Source organism: Hylobates moloch, unplaced genomic scaffold (genome assembly GCF_009828535.3).
Source record: "Hylobates moloch isolate HMO894 unplaced genomic scaffold, HMol_V3 SCAFFOLD_18, whole genome shotgun sequence".
NCBI classification, from domain to species: Eukaryota; Metazoa; Chordata; class Mammalia; order Primates; family Hylobatidae; genus Hylobates; species Hylobates moloch.
The window spans coordinates 48344553-48365656 of record NW_026652293.1 but is presented as its reverse complement, the minus strand read 5'-3'; the positions used below and the strand labels follow the sequence as shown (position 1 = coordinate 48365656).

General features: G+C 39.2%; 1 protein-coding gene across 1 annotated transcript in view; it reads right to left on the bottom strand.

Annotated features, from left to right (window-relative positions):
* Positions 1–21104, bottom strand: part of CENPF (centromere protein F) — a 60021-nt gene that overhangs the window by 9903 nt on the left and 29014 nt on the right. Inside the window, exons 11-17 of the mRNA XM_032136695.2 lie at positions 18187–18322; positions 12861–16264; positions 8788–11631; positions 7359–7511; positions 4283–4456; positions 3140–3301; positions 730–892 (exon numbers count right to left, since the gene is read on the bottom strand). Coding sequence (XP_031992586.1) covers positions 730–892; positions 3140–3301; positions 4283–4456; positions 7359–7511; positions 8788–11631; positions 12861–16264; positions 18187–18322 — 7036 coding nt within the window. The remainder of the gene's footprint in view (positions 1–729; positions 893–3139; positions 3302–4282; positions 4457–7358; positions 7512–8787; positions 11632–12860; positions 16265–18186; positions 18323–21104) is intronic.

Genomic DNA, 21104 nt, shown 5'->3' with positions numbered 1-21104 from the left:
CCTCCAACCCTCACCTGTTCCCTTTAATTGACCCATACGAATGGACTGAGGATAACCAGAATCAGCTACTTATAAATTACCAAAGCCAATTCTGATGCCAATCTATTGACAAAGAAACCACGTAACTGGACATCAACATAAAAAACTCTTCTTAGAATGGCTCATTAGCAAAAGGTACCACCAGTTTTTTTCCATGTTTTATAGAACAGAAGATGCGATAATTCTATTTCAAAATGGCTTCATTCAGGCCAGGCATGGTGGCTCCTGCCTATAATCCCAGCACTTTGGGAGGCCGAGGTGGACAGATTGATTGAGCTCAGAAATTCAAGACCTGCCTGGGCAACATGGCAAAACCTTGTCTCTACAAAAAATACAAAAATTAGTCGGGCGTGGTGGCGGCTGTCTGTTGTTCCAGCTACTTGGGAGGCTGAGGTGGGAGGATCGCTTGGAGGTCGAGGCTGCAATGAGCCATAATGGCACCACTGCACTCCCACCTGGGTGACACAGCAAGACCCTGTCTCAAAAATGAAAAAAAGGCTTCATTCTGAGTCCTATAATGATCCCAAGATAAGCACAAAATTCAGAAATTGGAAAATGGATTAATGGTAAAAAATCAGCACTCAGTAATAGAACACAGCACTAAAAATAGTTCCTATGCACACACACCATGTGTTATTTCACTGTTGGAAAAGAGTTCTGGCTAGCTGATGTGCCTCAGTTAACACCCACCTGTTTTCTGCTTCTCCTGTGCAGCTTGAAGTTGAGAGAGTTCTTTCTGCAATATCTCCTTTTCCTCTTCCAGCTGTTTACAGGATTTGATCAACAACTTCATTTTCCCCTGGGCACGTTCATTTTCCTTCTTCAACTGATTTACATATTTTAGATTATCCATCTACAAAATAAAAGTAATTCCATTTAAAACCTTGAATTTCTTTTGATAAGCATATGGAAAAATAATTATGAGACATAAGATTCATATATTGTAAATTTAAGAATTATTAGATTCAATACAAAACATCTAAAGATGCACAAAACCATTCACTTTCTCTACTCAGTTTCCTAAGTCCCCCCAGTTGAAAATGTGGTTTTGCCATTCTCTTTCTTAGTATCACAAGTATAAACTATGGTTCCTGAGATGTCTATTAAGTGCCCACTATGTCTGTATTTATCCAGTGGGAATCACACTGGATTACTGGGCAGGGAGACAAGGAACATATTCTTGATGAGTCCAAAATTCTCAATGACAGAATTGTGTTCCCATTTGTAATCACACTGTTACAGTTTCAATACCTGCCTTGGTATTTATTTTAGCCATACCAAGTGAAAGCCAAATGATATTATAGCTCACTATACAAATTTAAATTTCATTGTGGCTCGAGTAGAAAGACAACAGAATGACGGGAGAATTGTGTCCTCATACACTTCTCAGTAGTACAAGTTCACATTCTTATTCACAATTCCCAAATCAAAAAAAAGAGCTATGAAAATGATTTAGAGGCAAAACCCAACCTGAACAGATATAAAGGTGTTTATGTCTTTATTAATTAATTAATTTATTTTTAAGACAGGATCTCCCTCTGTCACCCAGACTGGAATGCGGTGGCACCATCATGGCTCACTGTGTGACCTCCTGGGCTCAAACAATCCTCCCACTTCAGCCTCCTGCATAGCTGGGACTATAGGTACGTGCCATCACAAGCAACTATTTTTTTTTTTTTTAAGAGATGAGGTCTCACTATGTTGCCCAGGCTGGTCGCAAATTCCTGGCCTCCAGTGATCCTCCTGGCTTGGCCTCCCCAAAGTGCTGGGATTCTAGGCATGAGTCACCACACCTGGCCCGGTATGTATAGTCTCTATTTATCCTGCCTGGTGACAGTATCCATACATTTTACTGCAGAAATATGAATTTGATTATGCAGTATTATAGTAGATCCCACTGGGATATTATATATGGCATATGATTATATTATTAAAATGCAGAATTCTAAAACCATCTGATATGGCATCATGAATTTCCAAAGGAAGACCAAACGGCAGCAGGAGGAGGAGGGGGAATGAGGATGGGGGATGGAAAAGAACCCAGTACCACACTCATGTTGCAAGTAGATGTTAGAGCTTGGATCTCATCTTTGTATATTTCATCTTGAAATTATTTATTAGTAAAGCTGCAGTAAACCTTACCCTTTCAGAACTCGCTACTTCTGATTCCAATCACAAATGAATTCAAGACCCATTTAATTCTATTTCAACAGTGCTACTTCTTTCTATTATTAAACCCAACATCTCATTTCGTAGCAGCAGAACATTATTAATTATTGTGATTTTGAATTTTACTACTTGTATTTAATTGGTAAATTTCCTTTACCTTGATAGTTGTATAAGAGCCATAAACATAATAAATTTATACCTAGTTTTCTGTTTGTATATATTCAATTAATGTCAAAATTTTAAAAATATAATCATCTTCTAAGTAAAATATTTGCTGGAAGATATTTATTATCCAGGTTCATTATTACACACTGTGGGTATTTATCTTATGAAAAATATCTGTAAGAATGAAAACACCTCCTTTTCCAAGTAAAATTACAGTAATACCATCTTGAGACTAGCAATCCTGAGACTAGGGTTCACCTTTATTGTTCCTAAAAAAAAAAAAAAAAAAAGTTCTATGATCCTTGCGTGAAGAGGAAGAGGAAAATATCCACACTCATCTGCCTGACCAAGGTGCTCTGCCACACTTTGATCTCCCCATAAGCCACAGGAGAGTGAGTATGGTGACAGTGAAGTTGAAGACAGCTCATTCAAGACTTTGGAATTGCCTGTCAGACTGTTTTCTATAGCTTAAGAGGCCTGCCCTCATCTGCTGTGTGGCTGGATCTTCAAATCTATCTCAAGAAGTCTTTAATATCCTCTAGTTTGAGAGGATGCATGAGGCAACGGATAGCTTACTCAAGCTATGAGACTGTAGATGACCCACTGATTTTTTTTAAAGATAACTCAGCAGAGAACTGATGAATGACATCATTTTTGACTACTATTTTCATAAAATGAAAATGAAAACATTTAATGCTATACCATTAAAATCACTACCACCTGTATAAACCATTCGAAATCATGAAGCAAATTAAAGTGAATATACCTTGGTTTTCTTCAGTTCTTCCAAAACCTGAGTAGTAGCTGTCAATGAATTACTGAGCTCTTCTTTACTAGACTTTAAAAGGTCCATCTCCAACTTCTGTGAGCTGAGACATTCTTCTTTAGAAGTCAATTTCTCTCGGTATGTCTGGATTTCTACTTCATACTAGAGCAAAACAAACAAACAAAAAAAACAAAATGTTCCTTTAGCCAGGAGGCACAGCTAAAAAAAAATTGTAAGAAAAACAAAAAACGGCTGAGCGCAGTGGCTCACACCTGTAATCCCAGCACTTTGGGAGGCCGAGGTGAGCAGATCACGAGGTCAGGAGTTCAAGACCATCCTGGCCAACATGGTGAAACCCCGTCTCTACTAAAAGTACAAAAATTAGCTGGCGTGGTGGCAGGCGCCTATAATCCCAGCTACTCGGGAGGCTGAGACAGGAGAATTGCTTGAACCCAGGAGGCAGAGGCTGCAGTGAGCCAAGATTGTGCCACTGCACTCTAGCCTGGGTGACAGAGTGAGACTCAGTTTCAAAAAAAAAAAAGAAAAGAAAAACAAAAACAAAAAAAACCCCTGCCTTTCCAAGGACTATTTCGACTTTGCAACTCTCCTATTATTCTACTCCAAAACGGAAATACACCTTTTTAAAAAATCAACTGGGCCAGGCGCGGTGGCTCACGCCTGTAATCCCAGCACTTTGGGAGGCCAAGGTGGGCAGATCACAAGGTCAGGAGATCGAGACCATCCTGGCTAACACAGGGAAACCCCGTCTCTACTAAAAATACAAAAAATTAACCAGGCATGGTGGCGGGCACCTGAAGTCCCAGCTACTCGGGAGGCTGAGGTAGGAGAATGGTGCAAACCCGGGAGACGGAGCTTGCAGTGAGCCGAGATCGTGCCACTGCACTCCAGCCTGGGCGACAGAGAGAGACCCCGTCTCAAAAAACAACAACAAAAAAATCAACTGATAAAATAAGAGAGGGACCTGGGGAAAAGATCGTGAAGTTAATGTGAGACCTTTTATAAGATTATATAGCATAGTAATAACCCAGAATATTGATTTTTTTTTTGGAAAAAAAAAAAAAAGCCTTACCATGATCAAAATACACTCTCCAGCTCCCCCAGTAACCAAACCCCATATTTCACCTGTTTGTTTGTGTCCAAAAGCAAAGCCTGGTGTTTTTCAGCTTCATGAAGCCGTAGCTGATATTCAGCTATTTCCTCTCTCACTTTCCCTTCCTTTTCCAACTGGTCTTTGTGCATGCAATCGAGGCTCTTCTTCAATTCACTATTTTCTAGCATGAGCTCCTTCAATTGATCCTAAACAGAAAAATAATAAAATCATAATACCACTTCCTCATAATTAAGAACCTGGAAATATTTTTAGGAAATAATGAGTACTGTGTGGAAAAAAATTGTTTATGGGCAAGATAAAATCTGTACAGAATAGTGCTATAATCCTTAGCAATGTATTCACTTTTAATTGTGACTTCACCTCCAACGACACTTTCCTCTGCTCCAGCCCAACCACCTCGCCAGGTCATATCCAGAGACCACAGAAACTCTGAAACCTTGAATTCAACTAAACCACTGTGGGACTACACCTTCCTATGCTTCCAACCTTGTTTATTAAAGTACTTCCATTGCAATAATTTCTGACCTCATCAACAGAACCACTACCATCTTCACATCAAATCCCCTCCGGACTTGCATTTTCTTCCTTGACCAGCTTAGACTCCAGTTCTGTCACTATAAGAACTTCCTTCCAAATGCCCTCCAATCTTTTGCCCCGTCCCTTCACTGTGAAGAACTGGCCAAACTCTAACCCTGGAAGCATTTGTCTTCTCCATGCCTGACCCTGAGTAGCTATCTCTGTATGTGTTTCTGTATGTGTAGTGTCTACTTCCTCATCTTCAATTCTTTAACCTGCTCCAATCAATTCGTCCCTGCTCTTCCTAAAAAAGCTTTTCATGGCATCATCAACCTCCATGCTGCAAATTAAAGGCACACTCTTATGAGCTCATCTCAATTGACCTCTAAGTAGTATCTGGGGCTGCTGACCACTCCTTCCTTCCTTTTGTTTTTTGTTATTATTGTTGTTGCTATTGTTGTTGTTGTTGTTGTTGTTGTTTGGTTGGTTGGTTGGTTGGTTTGGCTTAGTTTTCTTGAGACAGGGTCTCACTGTGTTGCCCAGGCTGGAGTGCAGTAGCACAATCATGACTCACTGCAGCCTCAATCTCCAGGGCTCAGGTGATCCCCCACCTCAGCCTCCCAAGTATGTGCCACCATGTCTGGCTAATTTTATTGTTTTTTTGTAGAAACAGAGTTTTGCCATGTTGCCCAGGCTGGTCTTGAACTTCTGGACTCAAGTTATCAGCCCACCTCGGCCTCCCAAAATGCTGGGATTACAGGCGTGAGCCACTATACCCAGCCACTCCCTCCTTCTTGAGACATTCCTTCCTCTTGATTTCCAGAACATGAGACCCCCCTGGGTGTTTGCCTCATCAAGCCTTCTCTCTGTTTTCTTTGCTGGCTCTTCTTCCTCCATCTCACCTTGTGTGCTGGAGTTCCTCCAGGCTAGGCCCTGAGCCGCCTTCTCTTCTCCATCATTTTCTACCATTCCCATAATTTCTAAATACTCCCTATATGTTGAACTAGCCAAGTGAATATTCCCACCCCAAACCTTTCCTACTCCCTCCATACCCTTCCTACCCCTCCAATCTTTGTGCATGTCATTTTCCATCTGGCTCCAGCCATAATGGCTTCCTTTCAATTTCTAAAAAAAATACAAAGATCTTTCTAGTCCCAGAGCTTTGACCACACTGCTCTCTAGACCTAGAAGTCTCCCCCGCTCTGCCTGGTCGTTGCATCGCTGACTCGTCCTCTTGCAGGTGACATCTGCTGACCACCCTATCTAAATCTGCGGACCACCCTATCTAAATTAGGTTGTTTCCTACCCTGACACCCCCACATCCCAATTATTCCAGAGCAAAGAATATTATTTGTTTCCTTTATAGTATGTATCCGCTTATGATTGTTACATGTTGCCTATTTCATGATTTATTATGTGTCTAGACTGTAAGCTGCATGAGTGCAGGAAACACAGGATAGGTATGGTTCAACAGTCTATCCCCGACCTTACTAAGCACTTATTATTTACAGAACGAATAAATGAATGAATAAAGCCAATGCAAACTAACACACTCATATGTAGGGGCCTGAGGCCAAACTACTCCTCTCAGTAGTGCCTATACATGAAATACAATAATGACGCACTTGGGAGACTCCCAAGCTACTCAACACCAAAAGAGATTTCAGCAGACGCAATACACAAATATCATTCAGAGGAACTTCTTCCATGCAGTATGGCCAGAATATTGTCTGAGTCCATTCCTGAGATTCAATGCCAAAACCTTTCCATTTTCATAAATACTATATTTAAAGAAAAGAACAAATTTCTCCAACTCTTTATACAGAATATTACATATATCATTTCAAATTTCTTGATTATTCAGGGTTGCAATCATGACTATCTTATTTTGCTGTTCTTTAAATACTACTCAGGGATGAAGTTGCATGAGGACTAAACAGCTATAGGGACGTTTATAATTTAATCAGGTATGACAAACAGGTTTCATTTCATCTGCCAGCTCTCCCTGCATGGTAGCAGCTACCCAGGACACAGTGTTAGGAGACTCAGGAAAAGGGGAGGGTATGAATTAGTAATATCTACTATGGAAATGGCAGTGGGCAGTGGCAGCCCAAGTGCTATAGAGGGGCCACATTAACCCTGCCTAAAACTGTGACTTTAGTCCTGTTACTTTGTTAGTTCTTAGCAGATTAATGAATGTGTTTCTAGCAACATTCCAGCCCTGTAATCTGTGGCAAGCTAGGAAGGCAGATAAACTTGCTGAAAGCGGCATGAGATCTACTTCTGTTGTGCGTTAATGTGGTACAAGGGTCCTCTTCTATGAAAACGTATTTGGGCTCTGAGACAGACATTTTCATGTGTTCAGAGGCTTCTCACGACTCCTTGTGGGCTCATGATAGTGCTGGATGGTAGAGATTACTACAAATCTGATTATGACATAAGCACAGGGTTATTTTTTTCAAGAGCTAAAAATAAGTTAGGTAAACAACAGAAGGTCTTACAGAAACCAATAAGGAGAGTGTGCACAATGAATTAACAGATCATAATAACATTTGTCACAAAGAAACTTACTTTGCTGCTCTTTATTTCTTCCAACAGCAGCTGTAACTCTCCAGTTAGCCTATTTTTCTCTCCACTGAGTTCTTCTTGCAGCTCTGCTGTTTTCTGTGCCATCTCATGCATTTCCCTCTGCAGCTCAGTTTCCTTTGCAGTCATTGTGTTTACCTGAAATTTCATCTTTCATTAGAATCTGCTTTTTGGTGGTCTGTTTTGATCAGATTGATCACTCTGATACAGCATATTCATGCCATTTATTTTAGCCTTCAATCATAAAATGAAAGCTGGCTAATCCCCCCTTTACTAATCCACTCAACTCAACATTCACAAAACCTACCAGTAAGCTTACCTTTTCTTCCCAGAAAAGATTGAACAGAAGAATAGCAATAAGGGAAGGAATGACAAGGGAAGATAATATCCCTAAGTCTTAAAATCTTTCACAAAGGTATTAATTTGAATTAAACTTAAACATCAGAGATTATCATATCAGGCAGTATCTTATCAGTTCTTGGATCTCTACTAATCCCCCAGTGCCATACTAATCTGCAATAAACATGCTTACGATTAGTGAAAAACAGTTAAAAAGCTATTGTTTGCATTTGCCCCTTGAAGTGAAACAGCTTGGTATGGTTTGTCTCATCATCTCTATACTGACTGCCATCTCTTGCAAGGTATATAAAACGCCAAAATTCTTAGAAAATACAGGGCGGAGATGAATTGCATTTTGTGAATACTCCTTTTTTTCTTTAATATTTGTTCAGCAAAAATTAAGTGTGACAAAATCACTGTCCTAGATCACTAAGCTCACTGGGCCAAAACTTAATTTTTCTTTAATAATTGAGCCTCTTGATGGCAGATCTTCCCTTTAATCATCAACCAATACAATAGAAGACCGCACAAAGAGAAGGTATAAAAGAGGGACTGAAAGCACGAAATCCCCAAAACACACCCTAGAAGCCATGAGTGCTCTGTTGGTTATAAATCTATCAGTATCTTTAAAAGTGCTTTGTCCTAAAGGCAAAAAAGACACAGTAAGGCAGGCAGATCCTTTCTGATCCTAGATAATGTCTGTTATACTCTCTATAGCAGTGAGTCTCAACTGGATATGGGGAGGCCACTATTTTGATGTACTCTAAGAAAAGGAAATATAATTAGAACAAGGAACTGTGCAAAAACCAAAGCTTTGCCCATATGTAGGTGCCACATTAAAAACCTGGTCCAATCCATGAACATGCCCCAAAGAATCAGCCAGAATAGTCACTACTGCCAGAGCCAACTCAGTGTTTCTGCAATTCAAGACCCAGTAAACATAAAGCCTTTACAAAGTTTGGTCCAATATAGCAGACACTGTCTAGAAGTAAATATAATTCACAGTGTCTAGAAGAAAATACGGTTTCCTGCCTCATGACTACATATTTAAACATAAACAGATATAGTCACTTACTTTTTCAACAAAGGACATTTTGTCCATTTTTGTCAATTCAAGCTCATTCTCTAGATTCTTGTAAGAACTCTGCAGCACTTCTAATGTGTCCTGCAAAGAGGCATTTTTGGATTGTAGTACTTGGATCTTCTGCTCCAATTCCACTGTCAGATTTCTCAGTTCCAAGTTTTGCTCCTTCCAAAGTTGGTGCTCTCCTTCCACCTGGGACAGTTTAGAGACGAGGTGCTCTTGGTCTTGAATTTGATTTTTTAGTCTACTGATTTCTTCATCCTTCTTCTCTAGTTTCTGCTTGCCGTCTTCTACTTCTTGAATGAGGCCATTCACTGAAGATTGCAAAACAATATAATTATTTTTGGCCTCATCACGGCCTTGTAGCAACTGAGCCTTCTCAAGTTCAAGACACTCTACTTGACTACTAAGATTCTGCTCTTTGGCCTTACAGGCCTCTTGGTCATTATGCAGGGCTGCCACTCTCTCATTGAGCTCTTTTAATTGTGTTTGAAGCATCTCCATGGCAGTGCTTGATTTTTCTTTCATCTGTACTTTCTCTTGCTCTTTTTCTTGCAAAATATTTTCAAATGACGAATTTATTATTTCTAATTCAGATATTCGCTCTTGCTCTCTTTGTAATTCATTTGTCAGATTTTCTTTTTCTGACCTTATAGTAACAAGATCTAATTCCACATCTCTCAGACTTTGGGTCATCCCTTCTATTTTTGCTTTTAGGGTCTCTACCTCTCCTTTGGAATTCTCTGCCTCAAGAGCTGCATGCTCTTGGTTTGTCCTGGCTATCTCTAACTCTCTTTCAAGGTTCTCCACTCTACCCTTAAGTAAATCTGCATGATGCTCACTTTCCTTCAGTTGTTCTAAGACACAGAGCTGCTTCTTTTCATCAGCTTCTAGGCGGGCTCTCAGCTTTTCAATGCTATTTCTCAGCTGATGCTCTTCCTCTATTGGTGGGTCTAGACTGTGTTCTGTGGCCTTCATAATTTCTTGGTCACCACACAAGGCTGCTACTGCCTCATTTAGCTCCTTTAACTGATTCTGAAGCATCTCCACTGCAGTTTTAGATTCTTCTTTGATCTGTATCTCTGCTTGCTCCTTTTCTTCTAACAGACTTTTAAATGAAGAGAGTAACCTATCTAGTTCTGACACCTGACCTTGTTTTTCTTGTATTTGTTTTGTCAGATTTTCTTTTTCAGACCTTAACGTGACAAGGTCTAATTCGAAAACTTTCAGGCTTCTGGCCATCTCTTCTATTTGTGTTTTTAGAGTCTCTACTTCTGCTTTGGAATTCTCGGCATCAAGAATCACTAGCTCCTGGTTTTCTTCTGACATCTGCAATTCCCTTTCAAGGTTCTCAACTTTATCCTTAAGTGAATCATTCTCCCGCTCGCGTTCTTTCAGTTTCTCTGCGACGAGCAGCTGCTTCTTTTCATCGGCCTCAATGCGAACTCTCAGTTTCTCGATGCCTCTTCTCAGCTGATGCACTTCCTCCTGCGTTGAGCTCAGCCTCAATGCAAACTCACCTTTCTCCACCAGTGCAGCCTCCAAGGCCTTGGAGACGTTCAGCTTTTCATAATCTGATTCACTCAGTCTGGCCTGCAGGCTTTCAGATTCCTTGACAAGCAATTCTTTCTCTTTATTCAGTTGTGCAATTTGGTTTTCCAGCTCACATTTTGTCAAAGACAGTGACTGTGAGTCCTTTTCCAAACTCTGCAGCTTTTCCTGGAGATGAGTTTTATCTTTTAACAGCTCACTCACATCAGAGGACAAAGTCTGAAGGAGCTCTGCCTTTTCCTTCACCTCTGCCTCCGCCACCTGAATGCAATGGAGACACTCACTTTGATGAGACTCAAGCTCTTGTGTTTTCTCCTTCATTTTTTCAGACAACTGATCCAGTTCCATGGTTTTTTTTGACATAGTATCTAATTCTCCACGAAGCTGGTTTCTCTCACTTGTGACCACTGAGAGTTCTTCTTCAAGGCAGACAATAACCTTCTGCTTATTTTCATTGTCTTTTTCTAAACATAGCTTCTCTGTTTGAACGACCTCTAAGTCAGCCTCCAGGGAGAGGGCTTGATGCTCAATGTTAGCTTTCTCAGATCTGATCCTCCTCAGCTCATTTTCCACATCAAGAAATCTCTCTTTCCAGCTGTCATTCACCTTGGCTACATTATCTTCAATAACTTCATGTGATGATTTATCTGCACGCATTTCTAAATTAGAATTGAGGCCTTCAGAAGTTTCTACTCTCTGGAGTAACTCCTGGTTATTACAAGAAAAATATTCCAATTTTTCACTTAAATCTGAGTTTTCTTTCTTAAGTTCCCCAACTATTTTTTCCAATTCTATGCATGCTTCAATTTTGGTCATTAGTTGTACCTCCTGTAAATGGAGTTTTGAGTCTAATTCTTTCATTTCATTTAGCAAACTTTCAACTTTTCTGTCACGGTCCTCTATCACATGAAGTAATCTCAAATGCTCATTTGATGTCTCTTTTACCCGCAGTTGAAGATTTTGGATATTTTCCTGATTCCCCAGGAAATCCATAGGTACCAAAGCATTAGGACCAGAAAATGACAATTCAGAAATGCATTCTGAAGAGCCCTGGGTTTTGTCTTCCCCTGGAGGCTCATAATTGGTGTCTGGGGACTGTTCCCCAGAGCACTCTCCTGTGAGTTTCACTGCACCAGTCTCAGTTATTTTCTCAATGTCTAGATTGAGGTCCTGCTGAGCATCTTTATCACAAATCTGATGAACATCATGCTTTGGTGTTCCTTCTGTAGTTTCTGAAGTATGTTCTTTTGATATGTCACAGCTCTCATTTCGGCCTTGAATAGCCTGTAATTATAATACATAACAAGCATGCATTTTATTTTTCAAAAAGAATCAAAATAGAATAGACTTAGTTATTACTTTTTAGAAATTGATGCGTGGCCTCTGCTAAACACATCTCTTAAAGTGGTGTATTTCCCACTACGTCTTCCTCTCTTCATTCAAATGCTCAACATAATTATACATTCAATAAGTGGCCCCTATGGGCAAGACACTGGGGTTAGGCATTTATCTGGAAGACAAACCCTTCAGCTCAATTACAATTTGTAATGTATTTAAATTTCATATTTTTTCCTTGCTAAGAATATTCAGGTAGCCTAAATATGAAATCTCTTTGTAATTATTAAATAAGAGGCTAACAAAATGCTCAGCTTCCACCTTTAGTATTTATGATATTCTTTAAGAAGGCAGTAAAGTTTCATAACCAGATTCCCAGTCCAAGGACTTAATCCCCAATCCAGCACTTACTGTACATTATTGGATAAATTACATATTTGAGCCTCACTTTCCTCTCATCTGTAAACTGGGGATCTGCTGTTGTGCCTACACCTGCCATCACCTCACCATGACCTGCCTTCTCTACCTCACAGAGATAGACAGAAGAAATCAAGCGACATGCATACACTATATAGCATTATTAATTAAGCTAGCAGGCTAGAAAGGACAAAGTTACAAGCAATTAAACAAATATGTATTCAATTTTTTAAAAGTCCTTTTAAATGACTTATACCAAATCATATTTTTGTACCACAGTAAATTGTTAGAGAGAAAACTGTTTAGTAATACATAAAGAATCTCCTGTATTTAGTTTCATGACGATAATGCCATAACATCAAAAATAATCTGAAAAGTGCAAGAGATTAAAAATGTACATCATATTACCATTTGTAAGTTCTTATTTAAGTATACTTTATGAATGCACAAAGGGTGGAAACACACATTCTAAAGACTTTGACTCCATAATATAATTTTCTCCAGACTTTAAAAACATCTTTAGTAATATTCTGTATAATGCTATGTAAATCTAATCCCTATAGAAATTTATTCCTCAAATAAAGTTTACTCATTTTCCTCAAGTTCTGGTTTGTTTTGAAAACATTTTGGTATATTTTATTTCCTTGAACCCTAAAAATATTTTAACTTAGGTTTAATGTACATTTCAATTAGACAAACATTTACTGAGTGTCTACTAGTCATGTAAACCAAGAAATGGCATTTAAATCCCAGGTACTTACATCTTCTGTGTCGATGCCAAGCAAAGACCGAGAACTTAAGTCCAGACCTTGTAGCTGGAGTCGTGCTACTTCCAGCTCAAGTGACAGTTGTTCCGTCTGTTTCTTTTCTGCCGCCAACTTGGACTCCATCTCCAGAGTCACGCTTGTCAGCTTCTGTTGCCACTGTTCATTTTCTGACAAATACTGCTTCCTAAGGCAGTCAAGCTCTTGCCTTTCAGAACTTAATAACTGTTCGAGCTCTTGAATTTCCTTATTTTTCATAATCCCTTGACTTTCCATTTTCTCTTCTAGCTTCTCGAGGGACTGCCGGTACACCTCACAGAGGCACTCACGCTCTTCAACACCCTTCGCTGGGGCCGAAGGGGTTTCTTTCTTGGTCAGATTCTCCTCCTCCAGACTGCTGCAAAATACTTCATCTACACTGCACTGGTTTGCTGAAATAGCCCCTTCTAAATTACTCAAAAGAGACATTTCTCCTGTCTGTTCTAAAAGAGCTTTGTAAAAGGAGGAGTCTCCCAAACTGCTAAGACTAGAGCTGTCAGGCACACAAGAGGATGACAGGGATGGAACGAGCCCCTCCTCCAAGCCCAGCTGCATCTCCTTCAGCAAGTCACCTTGAAAGTTTCTCAGATTCGTTGACAAGACCAAATTTTCGGCCTTTAATGAGTCAAAATAGGTCTGCAGCTCTGACATTTTAGAGCTCATCTGACAGTGCTGATCATGTAAAATTTTGTGTTCACTTTGTAAAGATGAGAATTTCTCTTGCAACTCGGCAAAGTGCATTTGAACTTCTTTGTTTGACAATGTCAAGTGCTCGTAGGAATTACTCTCATCCAATGGAGCCAAAGACACAGGGTGCTGTTCATTTGGTTGTTCACCAAATTCACCTCCTGATATGTCTTCCACTAACTCACCATGGAGAAGACCACTGTCATCATTTAATATTTTAACTTCATTTACTAGTTTCCCTACCTCTTCTGCCATTTTCCTAGTTGCTGTGATACATTCTGACCTTGAATCATTCAGCTCAGTTACTAGTTCACACTTTTCAGCCTGCAGTATTTCACATATTTTCTCTAGCTCATTCAGCTTGTTCATTGCTGTTTGCAGAGGGCACCGAAGGTGTGCATTGTCGTTTTGACTTGTTGACAACTCATGAAGCACTGAAATGTACTTTTCTTCTGCATCTATTTCACAGTCTTTAAGGCCACTAATTTCTTGTGACTGCATGTCTTGCAAATTGCTGGTTTCGAGATCTCCTCTAATTGTCTGTAATTCATGCTGCAGGCACTCCTTCTCCTTCTCACTTTCCTGAAGTTTTAATTCCATATTTCTTAGCATAGCTTCTAATTGCACCAAATGCGCATTATAACTCTCTAGAGAAATTTCTTTAACTTCAAGATCCATCTGAGGTTTAAAATTACATTGATTTCTCTCACTCTCTCTTTCTTTCACAGAGTTCCTAATTGGTTCTGATTCTAGATTTTGACATTCATGTTTAGTCTCCATTACCTTCATCAGCTGTTCATTCTCTTGTAATAAGTCATTAACTTCCTTTTGCATTTTGTTTTGTTCTTCCTTTAAAGTCATGATTTCTTGCTTTAAACCATCAGCCTCGCTCTTAGAATTGTTTTGGTTATCTGTCATCTCAGATCTCAGAGCTTGCTGCACTGTCTCCAACTCTAGCATCAGATTCTGATTTCTTTCTTCAGCAAATGCTAATTTTGTTAAGAATTCTTGGTGTTCCTTTGCAAATGCTTCCTTTAGCTGTTCCAACTCATTTTTTCTATTTTCACAAAGACTAGTGCATTCATTTAGCAAGCATTCTAATTTAGAGTTCTTTTCTTGTGCTGCTTTGTATTTTTGACTAAGATCCTCATATGCATTTCCGGTTTCTTCACATCTTTGTAGTAAAATAAGTTTTTCTTGCTTGTACTGATCAGATAACTCTGAAATGCTTTTCTCCCTTTCATCTATATAGTTTGCAAAACTCTCACTTTTCTGGATTAAGTTCATCTTCTCTTGATTTAAGGATGCATTAATTTCCTTGAGACTCCCATTCTCTTGGGTCAGCTCTTCAATTTCTCTTTTATTTAGAGAAATGATGGAACTCATTTCTTTCTTCTCCAAGCTTAGGGTTTCAGATAAAAGTTGTAGCTCCTTTAGAGAGTCTTCAAGTAGATGGTTGCTCTTTTTTAATTCTTGAATCTCTGCCTGCTCAGTTTCTAACTTATCATTTAAAAGTTGCAGCTCTTTTTCCTTGTTCTCAAGGGCACTTAAGGTTTCAGCAACAACATTCTGGTGAGCAGAAGTGTCTTCCTGTAATTTACTAATGCGCTGACTTGTTTCAGCCACAAAACTTTGATGCATCTGTTCTGCTTTCATGAGATTTTCTTCTATTTCTCCTTTGATTTGCACCAACTCTTCACACTGCTTTTGCAGGTCTGAGTTCATCTGTTTTTGAGACTCTAATGAAAATTCAAGTGAATCAACTCTATTTTGCAGGATGACAGAATTTTTTGGACTTTGGTCTGCTTCTAAATGACATTCACTCCTCTCTGAAGGCATGCTTCCTTGTTCTCCAATTACATTTGCAAAAGAATTATGCATGGCAGGCTGCTGATCAAAAGCCAAAAGACTTCTCTGATGATCTTCATTTGTCACCAGAGAAGCATCTTTGAATTTTAGCAGATCCCTGAGGCTCTCATATTCGGCATGCAAGTCTTGGTAACACCGGTCTTTGTCCATTATTTCATTTGACAGTAACTGAAGCTTGTGTTCTAGATCTTCAACTTGCCCAGTAAGCTGAGAAGTCTTCAAACACATATTTTCTATTTCCTTCTGATGTTTCTGATCTGAGAACTCAGCTTTCTGCTGTAGCTCCACATAAGCTAGTTTCTGGGTCTCTACCTCCACTGACTTACTGTCTATCACGTTGTGAAGGTTTCTGATCTCGACACTTAGGTTTTCTCTGTCCATCTCTAGCGTTCTTACTCTCTCATTGTATTCATGACTTTTTATTTGCTGTGTCTTCAGACAAGTTTCCAAGTGATTAATTTTACTCTGCAAGTTTTCCTTTTCTGATTCCATCTGAGTTAAAAGTTTTTCATTTTCACTTTTCCAACAAGAAAACAGAGTTTTCTCTTCTTTCAATTCTTCATATTCTTTCTTTTTTAACTCCAAAGCACTCAGCAAGGCTTTGGACTCTTTCTCTGTCTTGCTTAACTTATCATTAAGTTGTTCAATGTGATGTTCTCTTTTCTTCAAAAGGTCTTGAGAACAATCTCGCTGCTTTTCCAGATCAGCCACAGCAAGCTTCAGTTTCTCTAAAGTCAAGGAGTTTTCTTGCTGATTTATTTTTTCTTGAAGATCTCTTAACATGGTTTCCTGAGAGGTATTCTTCGCTATTTAAAAATAAATAAATAAAAGTTGTCAATGTTTGTAATAAATGTTTATTCTACAGAAATGCTAACCCCTCCCCACCCCCGGCAAAATCCAAACAAACTAACAACTACTCAAGCCCTGGAAAAACTGGCATTATTGCCTGGGTACCTCCTAGAAAGTGGATCACTTGGTAATTATCTTATATAAAAACAATGAGAACAATGGTCATCTTAAGGAGAGTAACACATTTGTTCATCTTCTTTCTAGCAGCTTAAGAACATGTTATTGAATAAAATACCAAGGGATGATTTTCCTAAGCACTGTTTCTTTTCTTTGTATGTGTTTATATATGGGTGTATTTTTACCATCTTTTCAAACATTTATTCCAAGAGAGAAAACTGGGACAAGAACAGCACTGAAATGGGAACATCCCACTTCATTGTAGAATAATTCTGATGTCTCAGAAAAGTAAATAAGTACTTCACCATTTTAGCCAAAACATCCACAGGATTAGACTTAAGTAGAAAAGAGCAAATGATGCCATATATCAGTAATTCTCAAGGCCTATATGTGAATATTCCTGAGGAACATTATCACCCCCATCCCAGCCCCTCATTGTAAGGGTGGCAGTGTCTATGAATGTGACAGTCATTTGGAAGCTTCTTCAAACTCCGTTACCCTCCTGTCTTCTGCCCAATGACTCATCTATACGTACTGGCCCCTCCTGGTTGGGAATAACCACGATGTTTTCATTAAACAGTGATGGGAAGGCTTCAAGTTGCTCAAGTATGTTAGGGGAGATTGAAAGTTGAGAACCTCCACAGTAGATGATAAAGGTAACATGTATTACAATCTCAGACATCATATCAAGTGGAAAGCAGTACGAACTTCTAAGCTGCCAATCTCAATCTACCTACTTATAGTTGAGGGCTTATGTAGACAGCACCACAAGGGCTTTATCCCACTTTGCTGTGAGCAACTCAAACAATCACCTGGGTGATCAACATTGAAAAATGCCCCAACTGTTCCTTTTCTTACAGTTTCCCTTCAAGAAAGCTGAAGACTGACATTTCTATCTGCTGCTGTGGAAAAACTAAAAGCTGTCTTGGGGAGATTGGGTTTTTGTTTTATTTTTTTGAGATGGAGTCTCGCTCTGTCACCCCGGCTGGAGTGCAGTGGCGTGATCTCTGCCTCCCGGGTTCACGCCATTCTCCTGCCTCAGCCTGCCGAGTAGCTGGGACTACAGGCGCCCGCCACCACACCAAGATTGGAGTTTTAAAAAGAAAATAGTCACAGAGAAGTGTGACACACATTCCACAGGACAGAGTTCAAAGAAATCCTAGATATGCAAACACCCCAGGTGAGAAAATAAGGGTATGTAGAAGACATCCGGCACAAACATACAAATATGAAACCAAGAGTGGATTCATTTGATGTGTAGAGCAGAATTCTTTGGCTTTAAAATAAGAAAATAAAATCATTCAGTCAAGTAAGTCATCAAAAAACAATGGTCATTAGGAGCTTGGAAAACATGCATTTAATATAGGGCTTTTCCATTATAAGGGAAATGGTAATGAGTCAGGAGATGAGCTGTCTGGATGTAACTAACAAGCACACTTGAGACACAGAGAATAGCACTCGGGGGTGAGAGACAGCACTGACAATTTAGCTTTGTGTGGAAAATATTTACCCTTCTGGTTTCAAAGTGCTGAGCATCAGGCATTTGGGACTCAATATGTTCCAATTAAAAAAAGTCCCACTCTCACTCTGGAAACTAAAAACTAGAAGAGGGAAAACTCTTCCACATCAACTGTGCACATCCTTTTGAGGGAATATATGAAAAAAAAATCCAAAGAGTTTCTCTAATATGTTAATGCCATCCATCCCCTCTCACGGGAATAGTAGCTTAGAAAGTTAACTCTAAAACACTAAGTTTACTTACCTTTCATTTCTTCTGCAAAATTCTGGCTCTGATTTAAACACTGTTTGATGTTCTTGAGTTCTGCCTCCAGGTGGCAGACTTCTCTGGCCTTTTGCTCAGACTGACTCTTAAGGAGGTTGTTTTCCTTCTTCATTTCCTAAAACACACATTTAATTGGTTATAGCCAAAACGAATGCTCAAGTAAGTTATGACTTCTGCCTTAATAAAGGTCCCTAGCAGAACTGTTTGTGTATCTCACTAGGGAAAGAATCACAACTTCCCCGTCTGAGTACCTAATGAAGTCAGACATTCTTACTTAAATAATGTTATGAACAGAAGACAACAGCATCAAACCCAAATCTGAAGATAATTTTTTTCTTTCAAGAAGTTTCATTGAACTTTCTCATTGTTCATATGCCTATTAAAAAGTAAGCTCAAAAAGAAAATCCTATCTACAAGATCCTCAAGACAAAACCTCCAAGTTCCTATCACACCTGAATGGCCAAATATACCTTTGCAAACATTTGATTTGTTAATAAACCAAAAAAAAAAAAAAAAAAAAATCTCAGCACAAATGTTTACTTTTCATTGCAAAACCATCTTAAGGTTTGCTGTTACAGGAATGATTTTGTGGGAAAAATTACCTTCAATAAATGCTTATCAAGAAAACCAACAATATTCAAGATACTGGAATGTGCATTACAAAAAATGCAAATATAAATAAGAGAGTCTCTGTCCTTGGGGCAGACATCCTCCAGTGGGGGAAGATGTGATACTAATCATTTAATACACAATAGGATATCCTAAATACTAAAGAGACATTGAGTGTGCTATGGGAAATCAGAGGGCTGGAACACAGAGGAAGAATTAATTCTAGCTTCTGAGCTTTCACAGTGAAAACAGGTTCTTTGGGCATCTGATTGAAGAGATATCCACGCAACAGCATGCAATAAAGTAACATAGGTACATGTGTAGTTCCATTCTACTACCTAGGGAGGCCTATATGTTCTGAATCTTAAAAGCAAGCAATATTTACGTGCCAAAGAAAAACTTTATTGCTTATTAACCACATAAGACTCACATAACAAACAAGTATCTCAACCTATACTGTATGCCACCCTTTGGACCACAGGGAATTGGCATACATCATTACAAACTGAGAGAACCAAGCACCTCACATCCTTAAGCGGGGAAAAATCATATAAAGCTAACTTTTTTCTAAACTTCATTTCAAACCTACCAAAATTACCCCTTTGTGAAGTAGAGGAAAAATTCTGAATCTTAAAGAAACAATTAAGACCCATCCTCCAAAACCCTACTGCACTGTTAGAAAACAGATGGCTGTGGCAATACTGTGTTGGAAGGCTGCCTTCAATTATCAGTCTGGTTACTAACAGCAGATGGGTACCGATGTAGCAAAGCCAAATTCAAGAAGAGGGAGAATCTGGCTAGTAGAAAGTACTTGAAAACTTGCTGGCAGCTGCCCTGTTCATGTATATGCGTTCATTTCATCATTAAAATAAGACAGAACCTGTTGTAGTTATTATACTCCCATCTACCGTGTCCTGATCCTGCTTCCCTGCTGCTGAACTGACACTCTATCGAATTAAGATATCAATCAGAACTAAAGGGCAGCTCCAACCGATCTCAAGATTGATAGGCTAACATTCACACTAGTCAGCATTAAATTTTGCAAAGCACGATCATTAATGTGCAACAATGTTATTGATTTAAATTAGCATCATTAAACTATGGAACCTATAATGACTGGTTTGTTCTTCAGACTCAGAATAATCACCCCTCAAATGAGATCACAGATGTGAAAGGACAAACATCTTAAAGCACTTTGACAGGGGCAATGTAGCATTATTAGTAGTATTTTTTCCCAAAATTTAACAGTAGCCAGATCTCTGTAATCAATGCTAAGATCAGCTGAATGAGGTCAACATAGAAGAGGAACTAGAATGTAATTACCTGGGTCGACTTAGCATTTTTATTTTGCAAACGAAAAAATATTTTCTTACTCTAGAAAAAAAAAATTTTAATCAAATCAAATGACACCTGCATCTGGAGGCTTGACAAGAAAGTTGGAAAGACACTGTGCAAAACTAGGTGTGTCCCAATAGGAAGGAAGGAAAAAAGAAGAGAGAGGGGGCACCAGGGAAAGAGGGGGAATTTTATGTTTATGTGTTTGTTGGTCTCGATCCATGTCTGTCCATAACTGGAGACATTTAAATGAATAGTAAGCTCAATGGAAAGATTAACATGACTTTCTCTATTCTGGCATTAGCTCCGTAAATATTTGTTTCTAACGAAGAAATGTTCAGCCAATCCTGGGACCCAGCAGGCTTATAATGCTATGGCTATGACCAACCCAAGAATTTTAAAAGGCCAGAATTTAGAAAATGAACATCTGAAAATGGATGTGCAAGCTGCCATCCATCAGCAATTAGTTTTCCACGAGGCTACAGCCACTTAAGACTTGATTGGGTATCTCATTATCAACAATGAGTTAAGCATACAAAGATATATTTTCCTAGGCATCTCTTGCATCCTCACATGATTTGCAAAATCGGGTACTACGCTGGAAAAGCACAACAAAAATCCCTATAACCACAAGCCAGCATTAGAGCTTAGCAAGCAATTCCACCCAGATCAACTTCGCTTTAGGAGCAGCAAGGGAGGCATCATTTCCTAGGGCCAGACAAAACAAATTTCAGCTACTGTGTGGCATTTCATGATCCCATCCATGAATATAGCTTAATACGTCCCCTGCTGGGCGAAGCCTATATACTTGGATAAGGGATGGATGCAAAGAATGTGTTTTTCCCTTTCCTCCTCATCTCTCTTGCTTGCCAGAGCCAGCTCCTTAGAGGACCTAGTGTAAGACAGATCCCTATGCTTGGAAAGGTCCCCAGGCAAGTGTTCCCTCATCTTGA